General features: G+C 60.6%; 1 protein-coding gene across 12 annotated transcripts in view; it reads left to right on the forward strand.

Annotated features, from left to right (window-relative positions):
• Nucleotides 1–20,346, forward strand: part of RBFOX3 (RNA binding fox-1 homolog 3) — a 441,600-nt gene that overhangs the window by 419,782 nt on the left and 1,472 nt on the right. For 4 of the 12 annotated variants that reach the window (XM_027518172.1, XM_027518170.1, XM_027518173.1 and 1 more), the window contains 10 exons: nucleotides 5,024–5,161; nucleotides 7,244–7,297; nucleotides 8,174–8,266; nucleotides 9,828–9,888; nucleotides 13,784–13,837; nucleotides 14,108–14,240; nucleotides 14,697–14,877; nucleotides 15,796–15,857; nucleotides 16,784–16,862; nucleotides 18,622–19,327. In XM_027518172.1, the coding sequence (XP_027373973.1) occupies nucleotides 5,024–5,161; nucleotides 7,244–7,297; nucleotides 8,174–8,266; nucleotides 9,828–9,888; nucleotides 13,784–13,837; nucleotides 14,108–14,240; nucleotides 14,697–14,877; nucleotides 15,796–15,857; nucleotides 16,784–16,862; nucleotides 18,622–18,666 (900 nt within the window). In that variant the 3' untranslated portion in view covers nucleotides 18,667–19,327. Of the gene's footprint in view, nucleotides 1–5,023; nucleotides 5,162–7,243; nucleotides 7,298–8,173; nucleotides 8,267–9,827; nucleotides 9,889–13,783; nucleotides 13,838–14,107; nucleotides 14,241–14,696; nucleotides 14,878–15,795; nucleotides 15,858–16,783; nucleotides 16,863–18,621; nucleotides 19,328–20,346 lie in introns of those variants that run through there. The other 8 variants (XM_027518178.1, XM_027518174.1, XM_027518180.1 and 5 more) reach the window with 8 other exon arrangements.

Consider the following 20,346-nt stretch of genomic DNA (forward strand, 5'->3'; position numbering starts at 1 on the left):
AGACTGGTGGCTGACACAGAGGAGGCTGAGACCGACCGCTGACACCTCCACAGCACAGACAGGCCTTCTGGGCCGCCTGACGCAGCCTCACCGCGACCCGTACAGAATCATCTTCCTTTGGCCGACTTCTGCAGGGACCTACTTGTGCTGGGCCCCGAGCCAGCACGGGGGTGCACAGGAAGAAGGGCCTGACCCTACCCGCGGGGGCCGTCACTTCCCACCAGTCACGGACATTACATGGGCCCCTTCCACTCTTCGAGAGTCCGTGGCCCCGAAGAGGACCTGGGAGTCTCAGAGAGAAGCCAACTGAGATGTGAGAGCCTCACTGCTCAATCGAACGCCCCCCCACCCCAGGAATGCCTGGGCCAGAGAGCTGCTGAGCCCGATACCGGGCAGCCTCGGCCTTCCTCTGTCCACGGGGGGCTCTTCAGGTCCTGGGAGGGGGTGAGTCTGCTGCTCTTCCCCTGGGATACCGAGATAGAGGCCCCGACTATCGGATGATCTCAAAGACACTCAGAATTGCCCGGCAAAGACTTCAGCTGCCGCTGCTGCAGGGCGTGGATGCTCCAATCCGGAGTGTTCCTTCCATCAGAGGTTTCGCACCTTGGGAGGAGCTGAGGAGGGTGGTCACTGCCTGTCCTGCTCGAAGATTCCAGGAGCCACTTATCTTCAACAAACTCTTGGTCCTCCTAGCCCTGCTGCTCAGCTGTCTTACATCCATCCCGGATCAGGCCTGCGTCACTTCCCAGAGCCTCCCCTTGGCCTTCCCCAAACAGCCTGGTGTTAGAATCGGGAGGTAGGGGGCGGCAGGCAGTGTAGGCTCCAGCTTATGTCCAACCTGCCCTCTCCTGCCTGTGGATTCCGTTTGTCATCACGGCGTCATCTACGTTCTTTTATCAAAAGGCAGCAGGGGACACAGAGTGACTGGGGCTGCTGATGGAGCAGGCCTGCCTCACTACTCTGCAGGACCCCCTGGGGTACAGGTTGGGGACCACCTCCCAGAGCTACCTCATTCTTGCAAGGTTTTACGGGGGTCCCCTGCAGGGGTCCTCCCCACCCACCCGTCTACCCTGTGTGGTGGGGCAGCCACAGGGACATCCTCTCAGAAACTCCTGCTGGAGCGGCAGCCTTCGGTCCTCTTTGCTCTTGGCTCTTGGGACTTAAGGGAACGGGGTGGACCGTGGTTGGAATACAGCACCCCAGGGTGCTGCCCTGACTCAGGCAGGGTGCGAGCAGATGGCGCCATCAGCATCGATGCACCATGGGGGGCCAAGCAGAGAGTTCCCGGAGCATGGCGTCATTCACAGCGTCCAAAGAGGACACAGCTCCACCTGAGGTTCTGAAGAAGGCTTCATGAGTGGATGGCTCGAGGCCTCATGGGGAGAACACCTCCTCCGAAGCTGGCTCACCACCCACCAGGGACGAGCCATGTCGGGTGAGCAGCCGATGGTCATTGCATGGGTGACCAGGAAGTCTTGGAGGACCGAAGATGAGGGGAGAGGGGGCCACAGAGAAAGAGGGTTTCCTGGAGCTGCTTCCTCTGTGTGGCATCACCCAGCCTTGGTTCTGTCCCAGTGACGGCCCCCGGATCCTGGCCTGCTGCCTGCCACCGCACTGGACCTACTGACCCTGTCCAGGGCCCTCTCAGCCTCTCCCGGTGCTGGGCTTGGAGAGGCCCAAGAGAAGGGGGCTGCAGACTCTTTGGAGGGTGCAAGGATGGGAGATGCACTGTCCCATGCAGAGGGACCGGATGCTGCCTTGAAAGGGGGACGAGGACCGTGTCACCACGTGGGCTAAGATGACACGGAAATGAGGAGGACGCAGAAGCAAAACGGCCGAGAGCAGCTGGAGAGGGAAGGGGTGTTGCTGCTGCTGTTTCTCGTTTCCCTGCATTTGAGAACCAAAGGCAAAGATTGCTTTAAAGAAGAAAAAGGGAAGTGAAGTCCCTCGGAAGGCGGTGCCAGCTGCCCGGCCCGCTGTGATAAATGGTGAGAAGGCCTCCGTCTCCCCTCGGGGCAGCCAGTGTGCTGTCACACTCGGGGGTTTCTCCAGCATCTTACAATTTCACAGCCATTGAACCCATTTATCTGCCTCTGTTTGCAGCTGTGCTTGGGGCCAAGGGGGGCTTTTCTTACTTTTCCTGCACCCCCCATCACCCCGTTTCTCCCACCTCACCCTCAGCTGCTCTCCTAAGGGCCTTTGAGGTGGGAAGAAGCAGGAGGACCCTGGATCTTGGAGACACACAGTGGGCTCAGTTCTGCTATTAGGAGAGGCCCAAGGCGTTGCAGAAAGGACATCCCACCCTGGCCCCAGATGCCCCAGCTTCATCAGTGCCATCCCATGGTGCCCCCTTCCCACCAAAGGCTCCCCATCTCTGAGTGGGAGCTGGGATTCCCACCCCACCCCACCCCCACCACCGTCCACCGTAGTCCTGGCCACCAGCTTGCGCTGACCACTGCCCTCTGCTGGCCTGGGGTCAGCATTGCATGCTCCTCCCCCTAGTTTCCCAGATCTGGAGTCCATGAATCACCTGTACCCAAGAGCAGCCAAGGGCACAGGTGTGTGAAAGGCATGGCAGGGGAGGGTGACAAGGGACACTGGACCCAACCTGACCGCCTCACGGAAAGAGCCACAGCTTTTTGTAGCCAGAGGGCGGGGCCCAGGCTTCTGAAGAATCAGCAGATGCACGGCCAGTTCTGCCTTGGTCTGGGGGTGCAGACGGGGCCTCTGACGGTCAAGCCCAAGCTTGCTTCCTACAAGGAAGAGTGCAACAAGGGAGGAGGACAGCTGGGGAGGGGGCTGAGCGGTTGGGCATCTCCAGGTCCTGGGCTTGGGGGAGAGGAGCCCCCAAATGTCCCCCAAAAGCCCAAAGGCAGCTGCCCCGATTTGTCTGTCAGGAACGAGGGCATGTGCAGGCCAGACCAGGAGCCTCGGAGCCCTGCCACCTCACTCCCCCTGACCAGCTGTTCCTCCCCAGACTGAAGGGGGCTCCTGGGTGTCAGCACTTGCTGGTGAAGCCCCAGGAACAAGCGCAGAATCACCTGCAGCCCCACACTTGGCTCAGAGAACACACACTCCAGAAATGGGCCTGCCATGCGTGAGGTGGCCAGCCTGCTGAACCCCAGGTCACACATGTGCCCCCAGGCACACGAGAGGATGGTGGTTTCAAACCCACGTGTAGGATCGCCCGCCCTGTGCTTCCTCTCAACACAGGAATACAGAGCTGAGTCTACGGGGCCTTTGAACAGGATAGCCCCGCACCCCTGCAGCCCTCCAGACCCCCTCCTGGCTTGCCACCAGGAAGTGTGCCCAGGAGCTGACCCCCCTCCCCTCCCCTCCTGTCCCCTATGGCATCTGCTGCCCTGGGGACTGGCTGAGCGCAGGAGTTAGGGGAGCAGCCCTGTCTTTTCAGAGAGGATGACCCTGATGGCCACTGAGGGCAGCCACTCAGGAGTCCAGAGACAGACCTCCAGCCAGTGGCCTTGGCGAGGGCCAGTCCTCAGCCACAGCACGAAGGCTCAGGTGCCGTGAGCTCGCCCTGCTTACCATCCTGGCTCTGGGAGGCTTGTGGTACTGCCCAGCACTCCTTTGGTGGACAAAACGCACCAGAAGCAAGCGGGGAGTTGCCAGCAACCCGTGGAAGGCACACGCCAGCACCTCTCCCCTCAGCTGTCCTCGTTGCGTGTCTCTGCAGCCCGGCCTCTCTCCGCTGGCCACGTGGGAGACCACAGCTGCCAGGACTTCCATTTGTGCAAAGTCTACCCCAGCCTTGAGGACCTTGTCCTTCCCCCTTCATTCTCTGTAGGAGTATCAGACAGGAGCCAAGCCCCCCGACTGTCACCTGGAATCCTGACCCAGAGGAAGATCCTCAGACAAAGGTTCAAGTCCAAGCAGTGTACTGGGGAGGTGATCCCAGAAAACCTGGGAGGGAAACCAGGACTTGAGACAGGAAGAGAAAAGGAGCAGTAAAAGATGCTTTCTCAGCCAGTCGTGCCCACAGGGGATGGGGGCACACGGCATCAGAGGAGAGCCCCAGAGGAGCTGGTCCGGAGGAGCCCCAAGTGAGAGAAGGCGTCTGTCCAGTCACCCGGCCTGTCATCGGCTCTGCTCCTGGACACCGACACAGAGGACCAGAGATGCCAGCCCCAGGGTCATGATGAGGTCCCTCGGTGGGCCCTCCCTGCACTCACCATGCCCAGCCTGCCTTTGGCCTGGGTATTCAGCAGGACCCACCAAGTTGAAGGGCAGCCTGGCTGTGAGCTGGTGGCCTGTCCCCATGGAAGTCCCCAGTGAGGAACCTCACACATGTGCCCAGCCCGCTCGCTGCACCGCACTGCCTCGAGGCCTCTTCATGGCCTTGACCTCTCAGGGAGCTGGTTTGGGGGACAGGGCGGGGAGGTGGTCCTTGCTCTGTGGCAGCTTTGTTTCCAGAGACTCGAGTCTTTCAGAATCCCTCTGTTGATCAGTGTTTGGGTCCAGAATCAGGACCAGCTGTGAGGCACTGGAGGTTGCCACCCCTGAGCCCTGGACAATGCAAAGCCTCAGAGCAGGGCTAGAAGAAGAGGCAGTCTGGGGGTGGCCTCCCCTGGGGCCACATCCCTACTGATGTGTGTGCCACAAGTGGCTTCCAAAAGCTCTCCACTTTCTCATCAGGCTGGAAACCCCAAACGTTACCTGTCCTCCCAGAGCTCAGGCTGTCGCGGGGTTGGGGGGGTACACGCACAACCTCAAGAACTGTGATGGCCAAGGGACCACTGAGGTCGGGCATCAGTGGTCAAGCTGAGCCACAGGGTGGGAGAGCACACTGGGCCAGGGAGGCCTTGCTCTGTGACGGCATCACAGACACTGCTCAGGGAAGAGCCCGAAAGTGGGACCTCTGAGGTCGAAGTGCTACTACGAATCCTGTGAATCCCGGGCGGGGGTAGTCTGCGGGGCTTGGGGAAGACCTGGTGTCTAGATCCTCCCCCACTATGGGGTGGGAGCAGAAGGGGGGCACCTCCCAGCCCGGGTCCTCTCCCCACAGCAGACAGACGAGGCGGCACAGACGGACAGCCAGCCACTCCACCCCTCCGACCCCACAGAGAAGCAGCAGCCCAAGCGGCTACATGTCTCCAACATCCCCTTCCGGTTCAGGGACCCCGACCTGCGGCAAATGTTCGGGGTGAGTGTGTGTGGCCCCTCCATCTGCCCCCCACCCCCAGGGTGGCCCCAGTGTCAGAACGGCCCCCCGGTTTCCCGCTTCCCATTGCCCTCTGGGTCCAGCCCCGCTCTGACCTGAGCCTGCAGGATGGGAGGGGGGAGGAGGGACGCAGGCTCCACGGAGGGACCTGCGTGACTGTCACCCCCGACCCCAGGCATCCCTGGTGGCTCAGCTGGTAAAGAATCTGCCTACAATGTGGGAGACCTGGGTTCGATCCCTGGGTTGGGAAGATCCCCTGGAGACGGGAGAGGCTACCCAGTCCAGTATTCTGGCCTGGAGAATTCCATGGACTGTATAGTCCATGGGGTCACAAAGAGTCGGACGTGACTGAGCGACTTTCACTTTCACCCCAACCCCTTGCCCCTCAGGCCCAGGCAGGTGCCAGTTAGGTTTATCATTCTGCTGTTGAGGGCTCCAGAGAACTCTGTGTCCAGAAGGGCACCCAGCCTCCCGGCCTCACACCCAACAGCCCCCGCCTGTCCAGTGTGCCTGGGGCCCGGCCCAGGTACTTGACATCTCTGGGCCTGCAGCCCCCAGGCCCCGGGGGCTGGGGCAACAAGGAGCTCACACTACGGGAAGCCAGTGAGCATTCCATCCCTGGATTCTCCCAGTCTGTTCTAGACTCTGTAGGATACCAGCGAGTGGCAGTGTCACTGTGAGATCCTACAGGGAGGCTCTTAAGTCCTGCAGTGACTTTATTCTGCCACGTGATTTGAGCCCCTAGCACGTGCTGATGCCCACTCAGGGCTGGGGCTGCCCTGTGGGTGGGTAAGGGGGCAGCAACCCAGGTTCAGGCCTGGCCATGGAGGACATGTGCACCCAGCCTGTGTTCTCTCCCTCTCTCCTGTCTCCCACTCCAAACTCTCCTTCCCCTGCCTGCCCCATGCCCACTCCCCACTTCCACCTCAAGTCCAGCAGACTCTGACCCCTGAACCCCAGCCCTCCCCTCATGCCACCCTCAGGTGGGATTTGTCAGGTAAACGGGAGGTGGCCTCAGGATGGGGCCAGGGCCCATTAGATTGGGGTGAGACCCAGTGGGGTCCGGGCAGAATTTAGAATCATCGGAAGATAAGGATTCTACCCCCTCTCAGCCTGGGCCTGGCAGGTGCCAAACTTCTCTGAGCCCGGAGCCCTGACTTAAAGCAGCTAGTGTTGGGTCAGTTCACTGGGATGCCATTCCGGTCCCTACATCATGGGTCTCAGCACACTCTGTCCCTACAGGCCACCCACAAGCACCCTCAGCCCACTCTGCCTGCATCCCAGCTGCGCCTCCTCCCTCCCTACCACTCAGCAGGGTTGGCACTGCCTCGCTGTCTGGCTCTGTGTTGCCTCCTGAACATTACAGGATGAAGGGGAAACTCCAGTTGCATGTACTGGAGGCCCCTTAGGACCTCAGCTGGCATTTTAGGGGACTTAATCCCCAGCTTCCTGATCTCAAGTGCTGTGAGAGGGACAGGGCTACCCCTTGAGGGTTCCAGGCCAGCGATGGGGCAGGAAGGGGTTAGCTGAAGTGTCTGGGACCAGCTGACTGGTATGTCCCAGTCAGGCAGAGGGGCCTGGGTTCACTGTCCTCTGCACCCCACACAGACCAGCCCCTAAACAGCACAGGCAGCAGGCAATGCAGTGTCCTTCCTGGGCCCTGTGTCTCTTCCAGGGGCTCCTCTACACAGCGGCCCCCAACCTTTGGGGAAGGGCTTATCCACAGCCCTGTACGCATGTGTGGGAATCAGGGCCAGCTGTCAGCAGCTAGGGGCAGAGCCCGAGCAGGGAGTCAGAGCAGGAAGACTGGTGACACACAGGTGGGGCAGGTGTCCTGGCAGGAGAAGCCCTCTGCATGGGAAGGTGGGGACCACCCCCACAAGGCTATGCACGGCCCTGCAGGAGGTGGAAAGGGCCCCCCGCCCCCGCACGCCCCTCCCCTCCGGGGAGCAGAGGACCAGATGGAGGCAGTGGGCAGTGGTCTCCGTGGAGAGCCGGCGAACCGGGCCGGCGGTCTTAACCCACCCTCTCCTGTCTCTCCCACCCTCATCTCTGTCTCTGCAGCAATTCGGAAAAATTTTAGACGTGGAGATCATTTTTAACGAGCGGGGCTCCAAGGTGGGTGCCGCCCAGAGGCCGCCACCATTACAGCGCCCGGCTGTAGGTCCCGCCAGGCTAACGTGTGAAATGTGCGTTTCCGCCCTGGAGAGCTCCGAGCCTGAGGACCCCTGAGCGACACGGGTGCTTGTACTCCCCTCCTCCGCCCGCCCCGCCCTCCCCACCCCGCTGTCTGTGTTGTCGCTGCGCTGCCTGCCGCCGACGCTTCCTTCTCTCTAAGCCGCCGGGACCTCTCTGTCTGCACTCGGAGAGCCCCCACCCCTGGGCCTGGGCCCCTCCCCAGCCTGCGAGCTGCTCCCCTGGGGCCAGGGGCCTTCCTGGAGCTGCCCCCCACCCCCCGCCCGGGGCTTGGAGAAGGGCCGGCAGGGGGCAGGCGGGAGGGTGCCAGCTCCTGGATGGGAGGATTCCCCCCACCCTCGGGCTCCCCAGGGTGAAGATGGGTGAGGCTGCCCCCACTCAGTCCTTCAGAAGCCCAGCCTTGGGCACCCCCACTTCCCAGGTGGGCTTAGGGCGACAGTTCTGGCCCCTGGTCAGGTCAGCATCTCTTTTTCAGCTTTGGCCTGTCCCCTCAGGTGCCAGGCGGTCAGCTCAGGCCGGGCTCAGGCCAGGCCAGCAGCTGCCCCCGCCAGGGGCCGTACCCCTCCTGGGCATCCTGCCAGTGGTACCAGGACAGACCTCTGAGTCTCCTTCAACTCACCTGACTCAACCCCTCTCTCTCTCTCTACCCACCCCCATTGCCCCGCCCCCTCCCACCCACGCCCCGCCCCCACGCCCCGCCCCCCCCACCCACGCCCCCCCCACCCTGCACACCTCTTTTTTTTTTCCTTTTTCTCATCCTATGTCTCTCTCTCCGTGTCTGTCCTTCTCCGCTCACAGGGTTTTGGGTTTGTAACTTTTGAAACTAGCTCAGATGCTGACCGAGCCCGGGAGAAGCTGAATGGGACGATCGTAGAGGGCCGGAAAATTGAGGTGCTCAGATAAGTGTGCTGCAGCAGGGACGCCCTTGAGAACCGCCTCCGGTCACCCCGGGGCCCCCAACCCAGCCCCGCCGCTGCCCTGCAGAGAGCCGGGCCAGGGTCCCCGGGGCGGGGCCACGCTGAGGCTGGAACTGAGCCCACCACCTGCCGCCCCTCTTGGGTCTCGATCTCAGGCTCACCCAAGGGCCCCGCACCCTGTGCCCTCCCTCTCCTTCCCATGGGGCTGGAGAAGCCCCAGAAGTCATCTCTCTGAGGCTTGGCAGCTCCAAGGACCTCAGCCAGCCTAGTCTGCCCCTAGTTGGCAGGGGATCATTAACCATCCCCCCGGCCACTCTCACCAAGGAACAACGGTTGCCCCATTTGCCCCCTCCCCACGCTGCCCCATCCTGCCATCTGCCCTTTGCCTTCATCCCCCAGAGAGTGGGCAGCAAGGTGCAGCCATGGCAGAGGGATGGATCCAGCCCAGAGGAGCAGAGGGGACAGGAGGCAGGGTCCTCCTGACACTAAGCCAGCTTCCCCGGGCCCGTGTGCACCCTGCTCAGTGCTATGGTTCTGATGGCTGGGAGCTGGGCTTCCCAAACAGGCTCAGCAGTGAGGGCGGCCACAGAAGAGGGCTCAGTGGCCAGTGCAGAGCCATAGGAAGGGCGGTGGAAGGCTTGGGGGTGGGGGAGGCTTCCAGAAGCGGAACAAATGCTACAGGCACTGACCGCGGCTGGGCTCCAGCTCAGTGTCCGGCAACACTCGAGGCTGTGGCCCCAGGCCCCTGGGGCTCACAGGGACTTGGGAGGAGGCAGTACGGCCCTGACGCCGCCCTCAAGTTCCCCACCTGCTCTCTGCTCCCTCCGCAGAGGCTCTCCCCTTCCTTCCTACACCCCAGCCTGGCCCTCTGGGCAGCCCGACCAGGGCCTTAGATGTCTGGACAGTAGGACCCACTTGGTGCCCACCTGGTCCTCTCACATTGGCCTTGCCCCCCTCAACAGGCATGTGTGCCCCACCTTAGGAAAACTCTCTGCTGGCCTTGAGGGAAGGGGTGCAGCCCCCACAGAGAGGGGTGGCCATCCTGGTGCCCACGACTAGGAAGGCCTCAGCAGCTGCCCACAGCAGAGAAGTCTTAGGGGCCGGTCTGCTAGCTGCGCTGAGAGCACTTTGTGGAGAGTCCACCAGTCAGCTGCTCCCACGGCCGTGGGTTGCCAGAGACAGGCTGAGCTTGGGCTGTAGGGACAGCCGTGTGAAGGGCAAGGGCCAGGCAGGGGCGCTGGACACGATGTCTGAGCCGAGGCTGGGGACCTGGGCAGCATGCGGAGCAGTGGTGGCTCCGGCCCCCCGGGTAGGGCGGGGTGCCCGGGGAGGGAAGAGCCCAGGCCGTGGTTGGTGGGGGACCAGGCTGGTGGCAGAAGCTGTACCATGCCTCGCCTGGGAGCCCCGGGGGCCTCGTCCCCAGCCCCCCGCCCCCTCCAAGGCGGCCACAGAGGAGAAGTTCAGAGTGGGACCAGGCGGCCAGTGGCCTGCAGGCTAATGCCCCCCTCAGCCTCTCCCTCTCTCTCTCCGGGCAGGTCAATAACGCCACGGCCCGGGTCATGACCAACAAGAAGACTGCCAACCCCTACACCAACGGTAAGCGGGCCCTGGACCCCTGGGAGGCTGCAGGGGCTGCCAGTGGGGACAGGGGGCCCAGGCCACTGGAGGCCGGCCTCCCAGGATGCTGAGCACCCCCTCATGCTCTGCTGTGGTCTGAAGGGGGTGGGTCAGTGAGGCAGGGGAGACCTTGGACCACCCTTTTCCTACACAGCTGGTGAGACCCCCGTGGGGTGTCCAGCACCCAGAGGCCAAGGACAGGCTTCAGGCACAGGGGGAAGGTGGCAACTTCCTGGATTGTTCCTTATTTTCTAAGCGCAGAGGGAAGCCCGGGCTAGAGGTGTTCAGTATTTTAATGAGCGTGATGACAGATGGGCAGTCGCCTCCCCCAACCCCCAGCCTTAGAAACACTGAAAGGTTGAGGCCTAGTTGGCCAAGCGGCCTTGTCCATACCTACCTGGACCTGACTGTAAGCAGAGGTGACCAGTCTTTGAAACGAAACTGCCGATGCTAAATGCTGGCAGCTGGAAGCAGTGAAGGGACAGCTCTTGGCTGGCCACCCTGTGCCTTAACTTCACCGGGCAAGGAACTAGTTTGAGTGTAGCTGGCACTTCGTTGGGGCCTTTTTGAGTTCACACCTCTTGCCAGGGAGCAGCAGCCTCACTCCATCAGTATGGGTCTTCCGGCTTTGCTTCCCACCCCCCAACCCCCAGCAGGAAAGAGTGGACCAAGCCACCCCAAGATTCGCTTGTCCCGGTCTGATCAGATGTGCATGGAGTCAGGGGGCAGGCCAGCACAGAAGGCCTGTGCCAGGACTGTGGGCAGACCTACCACCTGACCTCCTGGAGTAGGGCTGGGGCTCGGCCAGACTCCGTTTAGACGAGATTATTGTCACTCCCATCCTGATTTTTTTTTAATTGAAGGCTAATTGCTTTAGAATATTGTGTTGGTTTGGGTCATACATCAATGTGAATCAGCCATAGGTATACATGTGTGCTTTTTTGAGAATAACAAAGCTCAAATTCTTTCTAAAACTCTGTAGGCTCCCAGGCTTTGCACCTGTGCTGAGCCCGTACTGGGTGTGACTTTAGAGACCTGGCTCTCACTGCAGGAAGGAAAGCCATAGACATGTTTACAGGGTCAGGGTGACCCTGGGGGCTGCACAGCCCCTCCTGAGAGCCACACGCCCCTGCTGTCTGGCATACCTGAGAGTGCCAAGGAGCATGGGATTCAGGAGGGAACCCATCCCTCAATGACTGCATCCTTGGCATGGATGGTCACAGAACTGAAGCCAGTTAAACAACAGAGAGTGAAGAGAGGAAGAAACCTCTGCCCACTTTGGCGGCAACCACAGGTGGCTGTGAGACCCAGCTCATGGGCTCTGATGACTTTGGTCATCAAAGGCTTGACTTTGCTTAATGCTCTGGAGGACTCAAATTCATTGTTCAGTCAGAGGAGCAGAAGTTTCCACTGCAGGAAACAAAACTCTCCAGGTTTGACCGGGTGTTACTATTTGCAAAAGAAACAAAGGATCCACCCAGGTGGGTGTCAGGCTGCCTCTGTCATCTGGGGTCCCAGACAGTGAATTGGGGCCAGAGCAACAGAGGTACGCAGGATTCCAGAACTGGCAGAGGGAAGTGCCAGGACCATCCGAAGCAGAAGTGCAGACTCTCTGAAGGGACCAGAGGAGGTGCCGGATGGGACCTGGGGACTGGACTGGGGTAGGTGGCTCAAGGACTCTGCACCACTCTGGATTTTTACTGAGAAGACTCGGTTCCAGCTTCCCGGGTAGTCCAGTGGCTGAGTCCACCTTTCAATTCAGAGGATACCAGTTCGATCTGTGGTCCAGGGAGATGCCACAGGGCAACTAAGCCTGTGCATAACTACTGAGCCTGTGCTCTGGAGCCCAAGAGCCACAACTGCTGAGCCGATGTGCAGCAACTACTGAAGCCCTAGAGCCCATGCTCCACAACAGGAAAAGCCACTGCAGTGAGAAGCCTGCACACAGAAACTAGAGAGTAGGCCCCGCTCTCCCGCAAGGAAAGAAAGCCCAGGCACGGCAACGAAGACCTGAAGTGAAAGTCACTCAGCCGCGGCCGACTCTGCGACCCCATGGAGTGTACAGTCCATGGAATTCTCCAGGCCACAGTGGGTAGCCTTTCCCTTCTCCAGGGGATCTTCCTGACCCCCAGGTCTTTCCCTCATTGCAAGGAGGATGTTTTATCAGCTGAGCCACAAGGGAAACCAACGAAGACCTAGCGAAGCCACAAAAATAAATAATTTAAAAAAAAGATGACGACTCAGTTCTTGGGACTGGAGGTCTTCTCAGAAGATGAACTATTTCTTCCCTCCTGACCTGGTATTTATAGAAGATTTCAGAAGCACAACAGTAACATTCAGGCACGTCATGTGATGGTGGACCAGGAATAGATGGCAGTCTCACAAAAAGTGTGGAGAACGGGCCGCCCTGGGAGGAACAAGGCCCGGAAACTCTGTCCTGTGCACTTCTCGGCTGTCAGTCCAGCAGTGGGGCTGTCAGACTCTGGGCTTGGGATGTGGAGCTGGACCTGGGGGGAATGCTGCAAAGACTCCAAGAGCTAAGGGGCCAGAGGCTGGGCCTGGTCAAACAGGCTGACCACCCCCTGCACTCACTTCCTGACCGCTTGGGGATGGTGAAGTTTCTGCCCACTGGTTTCCATCCCCGGGACCTCAGGTGGGAGCAGGCCTTCACTCCTGCCCCTGGATATCTGACAGGAGAGGAAGACCAGCCAGGAGGAGCCAGCCCACCTGCAGAGAGGAAGAGGCTGGGGCCCAGGGAGTGGCCAGGAGCATGGTCTGAGCTGGTGTGGGCTTCCCTGATGGCTCAGATGGTAAAGAATCTGCCTGCAATGCAGGAGACTGGAGTTCGATCCCTGGGTTGGGAAGATCCCCTGGAGAAGGAAATAGCAACCCACTCCAGTATTCTTGCCTGGAGAATCCCCGTAGACAGAGGAGCCTGGCGGGCTACAGTCCATGGGGTCAAAAAAGAGCTGGACACAACTGAGTGACTGACGCACACTGCCACTCACCAGCCCTGTAACTGGAGGCTGCCGTGCCTCTGTGAGCCTCTATTTGCTCATCTGTAAGATGGGTGAGGGTGACGCCTTCCTTGTTGGGTGGGTCTAGAACAGTCTGGCATGTGGTAAAGGGAATGCTAGCTGTCCTTCTTATTGTCCCCAATCCCAAAGCTCTTCCTCCCCACCTCTTCCCTCAGCAGCCCTGCCGTCGGCTGCTTTGGGGAAAAACAGACACAGGAGAGCAAACTCAGCCTGGGGAAGGGAGCCCTCCAGGAGCTCCAGCCCAGGACAGACATGGGCAGGAGATGGAGGAGGTCGCCATGGCTGAGGCCAGGCACCTTCTGACCCTCCTGGAAGGCAGCCAAGCACCTGCATGATACAGCTCCCAGGAGACTGGGCTGTCAGGCGCCAAAGCACCCAGACCACCAGCACCCCTATCCCAGCTGCGACCTACAGACGGTTGCATAATAACACATTCCACTTTCCCTGTTAATGCTCTTCAGCAGACGTGCAGACCCCAAGCTGCTGCGGCCAGTGCCCCAGGACAGGGGAGGCCTGGGGCAGGCTGGGGAAGGCAAAAATTTGAAAAGAATCAAGACACTAGGCAGATGGTCAGGAGTGGCTGCGTGCCTATTAAGGAGCAGAAGGCACCCAGCCAGGGAGGCTGCAGCCTCCTAAGCGGGGCCTGGAGTCTGTGCTCCTGCCTCATCCGTCTACCCTGGTTGCAGAAGGAGGGGTCATGCCTGTTCTCTGCAGCGGCCACAGCCTGGGACTGTCCCAGTGGGGCCTATCCTGGAGTCTCCAGGGTTCCCAGACATAATGTGAAGTGGGGAGAGAATCAGGAAGATAGTGATTGGGTTTCTCTGCTTCTCTTCTAGGCTGGAAGCTAAATCCGGTGGTAGGGGCAGTCTATGGACCTGAATTCTATGCAGGTAAAGGCTAGGAGCTGGGGCGTGGGCTTGGGGAGGGCCTGGTTGGGTAGTCAGATCTTCCTGCATAAGAGGACGCGGCCAGGGGCGGGGCCAGGCAGGGGGCGTGGCCGGGCAGGGGCGGGGCGGGGCCGGGCAGGGGCTGGGCTGGGCGTGGCCGGATAGGAGGTGTGGTCAGGTGAAGCGGTGGTCAGGCTTCCCGCCCTCCCGCCTCCTCCTCTCCTCTTAGCTGTCCCTCTCACACCGTCTGCTCTCCGGCCCACTTTCTTGCAGTGACGGGGTTCCCCTACCCCACCACCGGCACAGCCGTTGCCTACAGGGGCGCGCACCTACGGGGTCGGGGCCGGGCTGTATACAATACGTTCCGGGCTGCACCGCCCCCGCCCCCCATCCCGACTTACGGAGCGTGAGTACCTGGCGGGCACACGGAGGGAGGCTTGGAGAAAGGCCCAGGGGGCGTGGGGAGGGAGGCGTGGTGCAGCCAGGGGGGCTAGGCAGCCTTTCCAGAACCGCGGGGGCGGGGGGTGGGGCTTGAACCGCAACCTTCACACTGCAGTCGCCTTCACATCAGTACCCCCACCCCCACCCTGCTCCGGGATCTCAGGGTCACTGGCATGTGGGGGACGTTCAGAGCCCCAGCACCTTGCCCATTGCTTTCATGGGTCGTGGTCGGCCCCGGAGCTCAGTGGGCCTTCTCTAAGCCCTCCCTGGTCCGGGGCCCTCCGACCCTAATAGGGGGGTACAGCTGCCTGGGGTGGAGCAGGGGGAGGGTCAGTAAGCAAGGTGGGCCGATGGGCCCCTGGGTTTGCGGGAGAAAGGAGCTGACCAGCAAGGGTGTTACTCTATTGTTATACCAAAACAGGGCACTGGAGCAAACGCTTGTTAAAATGCCAGTCCCATGGGCAGGGCTGGCACCCTGCCCCCTCCCTCCTCAGCAGACACCGGAGCCGGCCTACCCCACCTCTCCAGCGTTCCCACCACTTTCTTGTCCGTTTGCTTCCAGGGTCGTGTATCAGGATGGCTTTTATGGTGCTGAGATTTATGTAAGTGCAGCCCCAGGGGTGGGAGGGTAGATGAATCCGGTATCTCATGTGTCTCAATGAACAGTCAGTGTCCCCCACTCCCTGCCCCGCTCCCCCCACCCCTTCCATCCTGGGAGCCCAGGAGGTCAGCTTCAGCTAAACCTGGGTTGTCCCCGCTCAGGGTGGCAGTAGTAATGGATTCCCAGCAGCACGATGAGCCGGGCGTGTCTTCTCCATTTCACAAGGTGTCAGTTGTATGATGGGGGCCGTGGGTGGCTCTTCCGTATCTCTAACCACATTGGGGTCACTGAGTGAGCCCCAGCGGGCACCCAAGATCCATTGCAGAGGCTCAGAGAATGACCGGGAGGTAGGAGCTCGAGGGCAGACCCCTGGATGGAGTCCTGCCTTCTCTCTTCTTTCACGGGGCATCACTTGCTGCTTCCTGTAGCTCGGAGCCCTTGCTGACAACCCCCATCCCCCACTGCCATCCTGGGTGGTGGTCACCTGTAATTCAGCCATCCATTGAACAGGGCTAAGATGTGGTCTGAGTTAATGCCTTTTGCCCCTGACCCATCCCAGCATCCAACACCGAGTCACCCATGGGTTCTCCGTGCCCATCAGCATCCAGGTTGGCAGTACACTGGCTTGGTGGCAGGTCTGTGAACATCTACTGGGTGCCAAAGCTTTGAACACAGCCAGACATATAATTATTGGTGCCCACCCATGTGTGTTGAATGCACAAATGGACACATAAATGAATGAATGAATGAAGGAGGCGTGTGGACACCCTGCCCCACTTTGAGCCATGCCACTAGACCACAAGCCAGGTGCTCTCAGGCGTGCGCCAGCCATCCCTCACCTGCCCAAGGTGAAGGCTGAAAGGCTGTGTTTGCCCCACTAAGCCCATGTGCTGTGTTCCCCCCGACCCTTACCTTGCAGGGAGGCTATGCCGCCTACAGATATGCTCAGCCAGCAGCAGCTGCAGCCGCCTACAGTGACAGGTACCTGGGGAGGGGTGGAGAGCTGGGTGGGATGGGGAGGAGAAGATGGACAGGTCACAGGGCTGGGCTGCAACAGACAAGAAGCCTTACCCACCACTCCGGGCCTGGCAGTGCTTCCCCCTGGAGGAACATAAGAGTCTGGACAAAGGAGAGCAAGTCTACATGGGCTTGGAGACCCCAAGCCAGCAAGCCCCAAACTTCTGTAATCACTTCCTTCCTTCACAGCACAGGAGGCCTTGGGACCCCCCAGTTCTAGGTAGCAGACAGTTCCTCTGATGCCCAGCCCTAGAGGCCTAACCACCACCCCCTCCCAACGCCCTGAGCTCTGGAGCCCCAAGTGAGAGGGTAATTAGGAGCCTTGGTTTCTGCCTGGGACACCTCTGACCCTTTTCAGTGCTCCCAGGCCTGAGACCCTTAAGCCCGGAGAAAGAAAGGCAGAGTGTGTGCTCTGCTGCAAGTACATCCAGAGGCCTGAGGAGGGTTCTCTCTTGTCTTGAGGGCCAGTCCTGGGGTGGGGGCTGCCTTGATGCCTTTCCCTGTGGGCACTCGGCCTATCGGCCACTGACTGCAGCCTGGGGAAGCATACAGGCTCCAGAGCTGGGCGTCCAGTGGGCACTTCGTGGAAGGCAGCTGTTGCTCTTGCCAGCGGCACTGAAGGCCCCTCGGCCCTCCCTTCCAGGGGCAGGTGGCGCCCTTAGCATCTGGCCTCTGGGTTTTGTCTGGGGCACAGTAGGCCAGCGCTCGTGGTCAGCACTCGCTGGACGTGTTCAGAGGGTGGCTGGCTATGTTCCATCCAAACCAGCAGGAAGGAGGAAGAGGGGGTGTGCAGGGGAGGGCAGGGCCTTGGGGTGCTGTCTCCAGAGAGGTGGGAGACCCTCACCTGCCCTGTCGCCCCCCCACCCCCCTCCCTGTGCTCACCTCCCCAGTTATGGCAGAGTCTACGCGGCTGCTGACCCCTACCACCACACCATCGGCCCCGCGGCGACCTATAGCATTGGAACCATGGTAAGGAGGCCCGGGCCGGGCTGAGGCTGGGGCGGGCGGGCAGTCCCTCAGGGAAACGCCCCGGACCTCGGCCTGGTGCCTAGCAGGACGGGGGCCTGGATCTGAGCTGGGCAGGACTTGCCCCTTGTGCCCCGTGGAGTCAGAGGGAGGCAGGCCCGCCCAGACAGGCAGCTGCCCGGTAACGTCGTCTGGGAGACCTTCTGGTGTGGCCCGCTTTGCTGAGCCCTGCAACTGAAGTCCGAGCATCCTGGCCTTCCATTCCCTGGACTGGGAAAACCCAACAGAACCTCCTGGCAGGGGCTCCAGAGGCAGGCAGGGCCTCCTCTTCCTCTTGTGTGGGTGTGTCTGTGCCACAGGCCCTCTGTGTTGTCACCGCCTTGCTCTACCTTTCCTCACATCACCCACGCCCCTGCTCCGTGACCCCTCCATGGCTCCCAGCTGGGCCTGCAGGTCTCTCCTGGGGAGGCGGGCCTCTGCCCTGGGCTTCGGCGGGGGCGGAAGAGGCACACTTCTGACGGCCTGCTGAGGCCCGGAGGTGCGCGGGCCGGTGTGTCTGTGTGTGTGTGTATGTATGGCCAGCTCTTGACACATACAGCCCAGCTCACTCTGTACCCCAAAATCTGCTTCCAGTGAACACCTACCTTCCAGGCCCACCCCGACCCCCCGGGGTATTAATGTCGGTTTTTAACTAGCTTGGCATCCAGCATCAAAGATGAAAACGTTTTGGGCAGGGTAAAGAGGGAGGAGCTTCAGAGACAATATGGATTTTTTTTTTCCATCTCCCTTGTTCTTGATTACTCCCTCCCAATTTTCGTTTTATCTTTTTTTGATTTTTAATGAGCCTCAGACATCCCAAGCAGCCATGGGTCGCAGGCCTCTGGGTTGGGGGGCGGGCCCAGGCCCACTCCTGGATGAAGGCCCCGAAATTGGCTTGCAGACTCCTTGGCTTCAGAATCGCCAGGCCCTCTGCGAAGCTGTTAGCTAAAAGCTTTGGTTAATTCACAGAGGGTTCCCTCTTATGTTTTCTTTTGTTTTTATAAGATTCTCTTGGGTTTTTATCCCCTGCAACTTTTCTGCTCTGGCACTGGCCATTCCTTTCTCTGGGGAAACTGGTGGGTGGGGCAGGAGGTTCCTGTGTAGGGCTCCCTGGCCCAGGGGAGCCCCGGGGCACGGGAGAGAGCATGCCAAAGGCCTGTCCTCCCGGCTGGACAGAGGAGGCGCAGGGACCCCAGAAGGCCCCTGGAGCTGGATGAGCAAACACAGTCCTTCCTGATAGAGCCAAGGCCCCAGGAACCCTGACTAGAGGCCCCTCTCCCCTCCGGTGCCTGGCGGGGCTGAGGCCTGCACTGCCCCCGCCCGCAGCCCCGATGGGCTTGGAGGAGGCGGGGCTTCTGCTCCGACCTCCCCCAGATGACAGCCGATGGAGGAAGCAGGCAGGGAAGGGTCAGGCCTGAGCCAACGAAGTGCCCAAAAGACATCTCAGACCTCGTTATCCAGAAGCTCCATGGCTGGTGACCCCAGCACCTCTCTGACCCCAAGGCCACCAACCACATCGGAAATAGGCCCAGCGCCCCTCCGGCTGCCATGACAACCAGCGCCCATTCTCCCCAAGGCAGAACGGAAGGGAGGGGGCAGAAGACGGGATTTAGCTGTTTCTCTTTTTGTTTTTCTTTCTTTTTTTTTTTTTTTTCTTTTTGCTTTCCCCCTCCCCTCCCGAAAGGCGGTACTGATTGGCTGTTTTTCATCTTTGATGTTGCAGGCTAGCCTCTGCCGAGGAGGGTACAGCCGCTTCACCCCCTACTAGCAAGAGGCCCAGCCCCTAACAGCATTCACTCTGACTGCCTAGTACACACCAAACCCAGCAGTCCAAAAGCAGGCACAGCCACTCCGAGGACAGTGCGCCCCTCCCGGTCAGCGACACGCGCCGCTGACCTCCGCGACTCTTTAAGTCCATAGGTTTTACCTCCGGCCAGCTGGTCTCCCCCCACGATGGCGTGTGTGTCTTTGACCCTGGTCACCCCTGTATGTCTGAAACCTTGGTTCCTATTTTGACTCTGTTGATGTTGTGCCCCACCCCACCCCCAGCCCTGAGCCATTTCAGGTATAGGACGCACAGAGTGGGAGGGGCTAGGCTACTAGAAGACCTCTTCTCAAGAAGTAGCAATAGAGCCCGAGAGAGCCATGCCCAGTCTCCTGTCACCTGTCCCCACCCCACCCCAAGGAAGACACCAGTCCAGCCTCCCCAGGAAGCCACCCCAGCCAGTCTGACCACAGCCCTGCCCCTGCCCCTGGGGTTCAGGCGGCGAGGGGCTCTTGTCTGTCTGCCCCACTTGGTGGGTTCCCAGCCTCGACAGTGGTCACTCCTGATCTTCACCCAGCTAATCGCAGGAGTAGCTGTCTCTGCCCTCCTTGTCCCCATTCAGCTAAACTCACAATTCTGATTAAATCTGACTGATGTTTCCTGCTGAAGTTGTCACAAGTTGTGGGGGAGCCACACCAGCCTCAGGGGTTCCTTAGCCTCTGTTACAAGAAATGAAAGAGTCTAAAAGTGGTCCAGCCCTGCAGTGCCCGGGGGCCCTCTCTTAGCCTGTCTGCCCCACTCCCCACACTCGTGAGTCTTTCCAATCCGGCCACACTCTGGAGACGGGGTCCCTGCCAGCCTGGCACCCCGGTCTGTATTTGAGTCAGCCCTGCCTTCCCTTCCCCAAGCTTGAAATGTTCTTTTCCGGGTACCCTCCTGGAAGGGGAGTCTGAGCGAGAGAGCAGGGAAAGGTGGTGCTCATCATCCAGCCCCTCTGGCGGGACAGTGCTTAGCACCCACCTCCTGTCCGGAGAAGTTCGGGGCTCAGCTCTGCTGCAGGGGTCTGGGGCCTGCAGGTAAAGCTGAGACGGCTGGGGGAGCTTCTGGAAGCTTCATGTGCGGCTCTGTCGCCTCTGATACAGGAGAAAGTGGCCGGGCCAAGGAGGCCCTGGGCTCCTATGTGCCAGAGCTGGCTTCTGGGGGGTATGGACAGCCAGCTAGAGGGTGCAGGTCCCTGCCAGCCAGGGCATGAGCCTCCACCCACTCCACCAGCACGTGGTTTCTGGTTGGTGGGTGGGCAGGCCTCTAGAGTGTACCCAGCCAGCTTACCTCCACTGCCTGAACACCCTCTCAGCTGCCTTATTCCAGACCCCCCCAACATGGCCCGTGCAGCACCATCCACCCACCATGCCCTGACCTCTGCCCTCATCCGCCCCAGCAGCCAGGCCCTGCCCACCCAGGGCTCAGCAGAGTCCACCAGTAGCTTCTGCCAGCTGGCTGTGGCTCTTCCATCCCTGCCACCATCCTCCCTTTCTCCCTGCTGGAGGGCAGAGGTCTGCATTCAATTCCCGTATGCAGGATGGGGAGTGGGGCCGGTGTGGGGCGCCCTCCCCGCACCCACCTGGCGCCCAGGGCCCCAGAGCCTGCCGCCCCTCCCCCATAGCACACCCGGCAGTTGCTTCT

Source organism: Bos indicus x Bos taurus, chromosome 19 (assembly GCF_003369695.1).
Source record: "Bos indicus x Bos taurus breed Angus x Brahman F1 hybrid chromosome 19, Bos_hybrid_MaternalHap_v2.0, whole genome shotgun sequence".
In the NCBI taxonomy this organism is placed as follows: Eukaryota; Metazoa; Chordata; class Mammalia; order Artiodactyla; family Bovidae; genus Bos; species Bos indicus x Bos taurus.